The 9,246-nt window shown below is 41.0% G+C and overlaps 1 protein-coding gene across 2 annotated transcripts in view; it reads right to left on the bottom strand.

Annotated features, from left to right (window-relative positions):
- Positions 1-4,227: 4,227 nt before the first annotated feature.
- Positions 4,228-9,246, bottom strand: part of CERS5 (ceramide synthase 5) — a 28,986-nt gene continuing 23,967 nt past the window's right edge. The window contains exons 7-11 of one of the 2 annotated variants that reach the window (XR_012476126.1): positions 8,001-8,129; positions 7,802-7,908; positions 7,259-7,415; positions 6,210-6,318; positions 4,990-5,076 (exon numbers count right to left, since the gene is read on the bottom strand). Coding sequence is in view for 1 of the 2 variants with exons in the window: in XM_074225941.1 (XP_074082042.1) it covers positions 4,924-5,076; positions 7,259-7,415; positions 7,802-7,908; positions 8,001-8,129 (546 nt within the window). In the remaining variant the exon portion in view is untranslated. Of the gene's footprint in view, positions 5,077-6,209; positions 6,319-7,258; positions 7,416-7,801; positions 7,909-8,000; positions 8,130-9,246 lie in introns of both variants that reach the window. The other variant, XM_074225941.1, reaches the window with a different exon arrangement.

Below are 9,246 nucleotides of genomic sequence, written 5' to 3'. Positions count from 1 at the left end.
CTAAGAATAAAGGAATAGAATTCCTATTTGATTACTGTCTAAATAAAATTGTTCAGAGTACAAAAAATAGTAATATGGGCAACTAAAAAGAAATTTGGTAGGGTTTATTTTTCATAAACTGCTAAAGCAGTGATTACAAGAATCATTTGTTCATAACTGACCAAAGCATTAATATATATACATAATAGATGCTATCCATCCTCTGCTTCAACTTCAGTACCTGAGAACTTGCTAAGTAGTCTAGGCCACATCATCCAACTTAAGTGTAAGGAAATTATTATCTGCAAACAAAATCCACAGTTCTGTAACTTCTGTATAGTTTTGCTTATCAGACAGTTGATTATGCTTCCTTCCTGTCTAAGATATCTTTTGCCTCAACTTCATTCTTTTAATTGATCCTTATAGTTTCCAAACCCCTTAATTGGTACTCCTTGTAGGTACTGTTAATTGGAACAGATCTGAACACAATTACTCTCTAGCTTGATTGACATACTGAGCTTTGTTTTTTCCAAATAGCCATACTCAGAAGCAAACTTGTTAAGATTCAGTTTGAAGCTTAAGATATATTCCTCAAGGATATGTGATAGATAAGGTTCCTTGAGATTCAGATTAAAATTCTTTCTCAAAGTAGGAAACATAGCACTTGGAAGTTAAATTGCTTGCTTTCATCAGAATCCAAAGATTATTATCCAGGCCTTTGGATAGCTTGACTTTGGCTCCTGTTCTTTGGAGGTAAATAAGTAGATGTGATACCACAGGAGTTGGATCCTTTGAGGCCAAATAATCAGTTGAGAAAAGGTCATAAAAACTGTTATGGAGCCCAACCCATAGAATGATGAAATGGAAAAGAGTGATGACTCTGGACTTAGAGGACCTGATTTTAAATCACAACTCAGGCATTGCTGTTAATTGTTTTCAAAAATGGTTGGGACCTTTTGGGGACTGTTTTGTGAATAAGATTTGAAAGTTGTCAGCCTCATTGTCTCTTCCAGAATCATCCAAGTCCAGTGGCAAGACAAAAGTCAAGGCTCCAGGATGCAGTGGAAGCTCTCCACTGTGCTTGCTTCACACTTAACCTCCATGGCCAGTGGAACAAATTGTTATGTGCTCATTCCACCAGAGGAAGGCTTTATATGCTTGGGGTAGACAGCCTGTAACTCACCAAATGTCAGTTTACTCTTAATGTGGATCAGCCCATCTGCCAAGACCAATTCCCTGGAATGTGACCAGTCTAGGTGCTAGAATTTCTTGGAGCCACAGGGGAGAGTTCTGAATACCTAAGGCAGATGAGCAGCCCTGTAAAGGGCTCAGCAAGCCCTTGCACCAGAGGTGCTGGCCCTCCCTCCTACTTTGTGTGAGAGATACAACCTCTAAACTTTCCACATTTGTAAAACAAGACTAAATGACATGAGGCCCTTTCTGACTCTAAATTTGTGATCCTATGACCTCCCAAAGAATTATTTCAATTTGACATAGATCTAATTATTAGGAAGTTTTTCCTTACATCGGGCCTAACTTTACTTCTCTTCAACTCTACCACCTGTTATACAGAACAAAACAAGTTGAATCCCTCTTTTATACGAAGGCAATAAGTCTCATGTCTCCTCCTCCTAGTTTTCTCCAGCTCCTCCAGTCAGGCAGTCCTCATATAACATGAACTCAAGGTTGCTTACCTTTACCCTGGGAGATAATTTCTTACTGACCAAGAAGGAAAAAGATAAAAGATGGCTTGATGGTCACTTGGCTATTCTCATATAACTTCCCTCCTTTGCATCAGTTCCCAGATAGTATGCTTATATCTGCCTCTAGTTACTCATTTTCAAGTCAATTAAATATTTACTGCCTACTGTATGCATAATTTCCTGCCTTAGGAAATTTTTTGTGTATTAACTGTGCCCTTCAGGAAACCTGTCTTTACAGATTGATCAGAAGGGAACTGAGAGATAGCATTATTCTTGGCTGGAGAAAAACAGGTACTAGGTCATTTGTGTGATGCAGAATCTACAGGGAAACTTATTGATTATGGTTTGTTCTCAGAAGCAAAAAATTGCTGTTTGGAATGCTTGACTTGAACCCATTTTATTGTAGAACTGTTTTCTTTTCATCATTTGAATTTTTAATATAAAAATATTAATACAACAGGGACAGACCCATTCCTCTCTCCCCATTGGTGTTTTTGTGGGGTTTTTTAGGTTTTTGCAAGGCAAACGGGGTTAAGTGGCTTGCCCAAGGCCACACAGCTAGGTGATTATTAAGTGTCTGAGACCGGATTTGAACCCAGGTATTCCTGACTCCGGGGCTGGTGCTTTATCCACTGCGCCACCTAGCCGCCCCCTCCCCGTTGGTTTTTGAGGCCTTCCTGATACAGACATCAGGAGGAGGTGGAAAAAATCTGGAATGTTTCAGATTAAAATTTCCTCAAAAGAACCAAACAGTAAAACCTAGATGCTGAGATAACTCATTAGAGACAAATTGTAGCCATGTAGCCAGTCACTGGTTTTCAGTGGTTACTGAGTTGCAAAACAGTCACACTGGGAATTAGACTGTTCACATGAGACTATAGAAGTCTCTCCAAATAGAATTCAATCCTTATCCATTTTCCCACTACCACGATATTGGAATATTGCACATATATGTATGTGTGTATATATCTATATATACATATATATGTATGTATGCTTCATCAGTCCTGTGTGAGTTAGGACTTGTTACCACAATGGGATTTCGTGATTTTCTACAAGACCTAAAATCAGTTGAAACTACCTTTTCTAACTTTTGAAGACATTGATCATATATTTCACCTGGATAAACTATTCTGGAAATTGGCAGGTTCAAGAAGCAGATTTCAATATTGAAGCTTAGCTGTTTAAAAATACATTCTCCTAGGGGCGGCTAGGTGGCGCAGTGGATAAAGCACCAGCCCCGGAGTCAGGAGTACTTGGGTTCAAATCCGGTCTCAGACACTTAATAATCACCTAGCTGTGTGGCCTTGGGCAAGCCACTTAACGCCATTTGCCTTGCAAAAGCCTAAAAAAAAAATACATTCTCCCATATCTGAGGTTTCAGGTCCTTTTTTGTTCACTTTGACAAAGTAACTTCTGTAGAAACAAAGGGAAATAGCTACATTAGTCATTCTAATTTTAAATCTGCATCAGTATCAAGGAGAATTACCTGGTAAGATGAACACTAACTCACAAGTCCAAGTTACCATTCATCAATGTGGGTATTCTTTTGACTGAGGCAGGTCATATCCACTCTTAAAGATTAGTAGACAGCTGTGATCAAAAAAAAAAATACTCTGCAGCAAACCTGAGGGTATGGGGCAGCTAGGTGGTGTAGTGAATAGAGCACCAGCCCTGGAGTCAGGGACCTGAGTTCAAGTCCAGCCTCAGACACTTAAATTACCTAGCTGTGTGATCTTGGGCAAATCACTTAACCGCACTGCCTTACTAAAAAACCCCAAAAACTTAAAAGAAAAAAACCTGATGGTATTTCTCTGAATTTAGCCTTAAAAAAACAGGCCTCTGATGTCTCATTGTATAGCAAAAAGGTGGGATCCTAGGTCAATCTGCAAGCCTTGATTGATAGGTCCTTTCAAGCTGGAAAAGGACTGCCAAGAGTCCAAGAACTTATTTTGTCTAGTAATTTTTCCAAATTCTTATCAATTGGCATAATAACTAACTCTGAAATAAATGATAGGACAGCATTCTTGGGAAAGCTTCAAGATCTGGATCAGTGATTGGAGTCGTTTCTCTCATTGGGCCTCCCTCATAGTTTTTGAGATGGGGAGACCTTACAAATGATCTTTCACTTCACAGATAAGGAAATTACAACTCCAATTCAGTGTGGTATAGAACACTGGTTCTGGAGTCAGGAAACTTGGTTTTAGTTCAAGCTGTGCTTCTTTAAACAAGCCACTTTCATTGCCCTGGCCCTCAGTTTCTCTAAAGTGACTTAGTTTTAGGCTAAGTGACCATTAAAATCCCCTTTGGCAGTGACCTGCACTCTCTACCATAAATATAGTATGTGTGAACATAAGAGGAGATCATCTAGTCAGAATTAACCTGTTTCATTCTTAAAAATGTTATTTGATATCTTATTTTTATAAGTTATGGGGGAATTTACATATCTTTTAAGATATTTTGTAAAGAGCTAGACCTCTTAACTTCAGATCTGATTATGGATCCAGTGAAGTAGGTAGGAAGAGTCACTTTTAGGACAGTAGAGGAGGGCTGAAGCACTTTTAATCACAGAAAAGAGTAAACAATGGTATAAAATGGTAACACCTCCCCCAGTTGCTGCTGCCCTCCCCCAACATCAGCCCACCCCAAGTACCATTGAGTAATGAGCAGGATATCAACAACTGCTGTTGCTGCTGGGGGAAGAGGGAGGCCATTCTTCTAGAATTCTTCTATCTCATTGTAACTGTTGTCATGCACATGCTGTTTTCTGGCTCCAGTGCAGAAAACAGGCTGAGATTGGCTGCTCTATATTCAGAAAGTCCAAGGGGCCAGAGCCATAAGCAACAATGAAAGTGGAAATGGTGATCCATGGCCAAGTCAATGTGATCCAGAAATGCAGCCAGAACTTGAAGTTGGGTGAGGCATAGCTCAGGAAGTCCAGTCCAGAATTGTGCCCCAACCCATCAAATCATACATATGTATGTATGCACATTACACACACAGACACACACACACATACACACAAACATACAGCAAATAACATTACTTGACAAGAAAGTTATTAAATACAAAACAGCAGAGTTTTTAAAAAGTGAAAATGTTTGCTTCTTTTCTCCTCAGTGCCTGGTAGATCTGCATAGCCACATAAAGAATGGGGCTATGAGTGGAGAAACAGACATGGGAGCAGGTTGCCAGTGACCCTGAAAGTTCATGTGTCCTGGAGTCACTATGGCAGTCTACCCTATTCTTCTGCCCAGCAATTGTTTCTCACATGACCATTAACTTGGTTGGCACCATTGCTGGAACTACCATCATAGAGATGCTTCCTGTTGCCAGTAGGAACATCTTCCTCTTCTGAGCTGCTCTCCACGTCACTTCGGTCATCCTTTGAAACCTAAGTAGCCAGGGGCAAGAGAAAGATCTGTGAGAACAGAGCTGCAATAGAAACTGCCAAGTAATCTCAATTCCTGCCTCTAGGAGTTGTAGGATCTATCCTGCCAAACAGAATTCCTCCTCTTCTGAGTTTTTCCAAGGAAGATATGAAGGCAGTCTAGGCTGATGTAATCCTTTAGGTCCAACTTCAGTCTATCCCAGCATCCCTTACCAAAAAACTGCTAAATTCTCATACATTAGGAATTGGTAAAATCATGTGGTATATCTAATCTTACCTCTAATTTCCCCAAACTCCAAGGTGAGAAACCTAAACTACTTCAAAAACATGGGTCTCAACTACTATTGCATGAAGTAACTGATGACCTTGCTTAATCCCACCCTTCATCCCTGAATTCCCCAGTACTTGTGGACACTCACAAAGCTGTTTAAGTCCTTCAAGTGCTGATGCCAGGCCAAGTAATTTCTAGGAGTTCCTGCTTTTCCCTGACCTGTTATAATTAAGCTACCCTTTCTAATTCATGGACTGTCTTTTTGGGCAAAAGTATACAGAGTATAGCAGATACCTAAATCGCCTCCTGGCTCTTCAATTTACTACCTCTGGGTTTCAGTTTCACTCACTGTAACCCTTAGGCAAGTCATCTTCAGTTTTTTCATCTGTAATGGGGAATAATACTACTTAATTTACTATGTCTCCGGGTCATTTTGAGGAACGCACTTTGTAATACTACATAAATATAAGCTCTGATTATCAACGATAACACTGAATCTGAGAGTAAAAATTTAGGATTAGAATGATCTCATTTTTGCAACTTGAAAGTCTTCTGACCAATAGAAAATTTAGAATCTGACTTGGAGATCCAAACATATCAGTTGGTTTTCATCATGAAATCTCCACCAGGGGGCAGACTGACCCCAGAATGGGTAGAGGAAGGCTGCCTTCCAGAAAAAAACCTGCACAACTTCTTTCAGTCAGACTCAATAGTGGCCCCTTCCCAAATCACTCCAAAGTCAGGAGTGAGAATAAGCCCTTAGAAGATGAGAAAAGTGTAAAGGGGAAAAAAAAAGAAAATAATACACATAAAGAAACAATCTATTCAGCAGCAGCAGCAGCAGCAGCAGCAGCAGAGCACTTACATGCAGGAGATGAAACTTTCCAGCTCCCACTTGGCACAGAGAAAAGGAAGGAGATGAGAAAAGAGTTGAGAATATAGAGTCGGGGTCTAATCCTTCCTGGCTAGGTCACCTGGTCAGGAGAGAGAAGCCAGAGAGAAGAAAGGTGTTGGATAGCTATAGCTGGAGGAGAGAGATTAAGCAGGTTCTAGAACCAGCAGCAGCCATGAAGGACATGAACACAGGAGACTACAGACATGGCTGCACAATCTCATTCTCAAATTCTAGAAATGGTTCCTCCTTCTAGCGGAACCTACCACTCCTTGATGACAGCATAGCATTGGGAAATGGAAATGCTCCATCTGGGGTCCTTTTTGACTACTTCAAAACTCAAAGATTTGTTAAAAGCCTCTTTAAACGCTCCCTTTCAGGTGTTAGGTGGCACAGTGAATAGAGCACCAGCCCTGGAGTCAGAAGGACCCGAGCTCAAATCCAGCCTCAGAATAATTGCCTAGATGTGTGACTTTGGGCAAGTCACTTAACCCCATTACCTTAAAATAAAATTTAAAGGCTCCCTTTCTTTCTGCTTTTAATATATTCAGCAGGAGGCAGTTGTTGAGGAGCCCTCTCTCTCTCTCAAGGGCCACAGGACCTTTTCCTGGGATGTTACTAGGACATCAAACCAGTTATCTTCCTGGGTTACTTCAAAGCACTGCAGTCAGTCAGTCATTCTGGGGCATCAAAAACATCCAAATTATTCTTTTTACTAGGAAAGGGATGGGAAAAAAAAGTCATCTAGATATTCCTGATCTACATCCATTTTTCAGTGCATAGAAAGAAGAATGGATTTTTGTTCCTCTTGACCCCATATTTCACTTTTGAGGAAGGAGGAGTAAAATATTTGAAGTTAAAAGGAAATGGAAAAAGTGAGAAGCTACAGACTACTCCCTGCCTCATTTGGAGAAAACGTTCACAAAGTATCATGGAAAAAGGGGGAGAGGAGGAAACATGTTTCTAAGTAGTTCTAATTTTCTCAGCTAGACCTGGAGGTAGGAATCAGCCTTAGCCCTCACCTTTCCTTGAACCAGGGCCTTGCAAGCAATTCGAGCAATCAGGTAGGACCAGACAATGTGTAGAACCTGTAGGATCAGGAGTAAACCATTGAAGAACCACCAGGCAGAATAAGGTCCAATGATCTCCCAACTCTCAAACAAGGTTGTGTTCAGGACCCTAAATTGGGGAAGAAGTCAGAAGTCAGACCATGGAAGATGGCAACAGAACTAAAACCTTAGGAATCAGGATCTATTTCTTCTCCACTCTGCACCCCCCTCATTCTTTGTACTCGATGAAAATCACTACCAAAAGGGATGTTTCTATGTTAAGGATGGGCAAGGGCCACCAAATAAGCTGGGGATTCTGAGGTCTGGACTCCAAATTCTAATCATATTGCTTAAGGCAGCTGAAGTCCTGAAAAGCATAGATACACTCATATTTAACGGGAGTCAATGGCTTTCTTAGGAATAGGTTCCCCAAATTCTATCCCTTAAGCTGCCAACAGGACACCAGTGAGCACTCCAGTTAGAAATGTTAGGAATACTAACTGCCCAGGCACTCACCAGAATGGATAGATACCAAGGCGAGTGATCACAAAAATGACACTGAACACCACAAACAGGGTGTCACAGAGCCGCTGATACTTGGCATAGTTGGCCAATTTGGCTGCCTGGGGAGGAGGGAAAAAAGTAAATGGGAGAGATCAGGATTGATGGGAAATGGAAAAGGAAATACAAAGAAGAGAGGAGACTGGGGTCTCACCTCGAGCAGGAAGTCTGAGGAGTCATGTAGGCACATGACCAGCGTTCCCACCCGTACCATGTTGTTGATGTAGGAGAAGGTTATGAGTCCAATGGTGGCCAGGTGATGCACAAACATGATTAGGAAATCCTAGGAAGTAGTAGGTGGGTGAGGTAAGGTCCAAGGATTGGGGTGAGATGCCCTCAATCAAAGCCTTAAGTGGGATTTAAAAGTGTCCCACATTCCTTCCCTGAAAGAGTTCCCTTCTGCCTGCATTTGGCCATGGCAAGGCCAAGACCCACCCTAATAATGCCCAGACCAAAAATCTCTTAGCATGATCTCAAAGAGAGACATTTCATTTTTCCCCCCAAGATACTAAAGGATGCATAGGTTGTGTTGCTAAGCTAATTCTGGGTTCATCCATTTCTCAACTGCCATTCAGTCTGGAGACCAATACTTCCAAATTCCAAAAACATACAGCCATAATTCAAAATAAGTGAGAAGGGGTGGGAGATGAATTTGGATCAATGGTACAAGGAAGAAAATCCAGTGAGTCCTGCTGATTGGGGGATACCCAAAACAAACATCAAGTTTCAACTTCAGATAAGCATTTGATTATTGTCTCAATCTGAATTCCATAGGGACAGCTAGGTGGTGCAGTGGCCCTGGAGTCAGGAGGACCTGAGCTTAAATCCATCCTCAGACACTTAATAATTACCTAGCTATGTGACCTTGGGCAAGTCACTTAACCCCATTGCCTCAAAAAACCCCAAACAAATCAATCTGTTTCCAAGAGGATTATCCTAACTCTCCCTCTGCTCCCTGAAGAGAGTCTGGCTGCAAATTAGCAGAACCACACATCCATTATTCCAGGAAGACACAAAGAACATTAATAACTAAATCTGGGTCTTCTCTTCTGGAGAGGGTTTAAGTCCTTGGTTCCATCTCTGTCACCAACTTGCTCAAAGCAAGTTTAATGCAGTGAAAAACTACAAGAGACCTTGGAGTCAGAAATGGATTGTTCAAGGCTCTGCCATTAATTAATTTCCTGTCCATGAAAAAAATCAGTTAAAGGTATAAAATGAGCTTTCTTTAGATGATCTTTAACTTTTATTTCTAACCTCTCATTTTATGATCCTCTCTAGGTCAGGTTCCTCACCTAGAAAAAAATTGGGGTTTTGATTTGGATGATCTCTAAGATTACAGATGGTTCTGCCAATTTGTGCTTCTTAATGGAATCAAGGTGTAGAGAAGAAGATGCACAAAA

Source organism: Macrotis lagotis, chromosome 2 (assembly GCF_037893015.1).
Source record: "Macrotis lagotis isolate mMagLag1 chromosome 2, bilby.v1.9.chrom.fasta, whole genome shotgun sequence".
NCBI classification, from domain to species: Eukaryota; Metazoa; Chordata; class Mammalia; order Peramelemorphia; family Peramelidae; genus Macrotis; species Macrotis lagotis.
The sequence above is the reverse complement of the archived record's forward strand: the minus strand, read 5'-3'. Positions and strand labels throughout refer to the sequence as shown.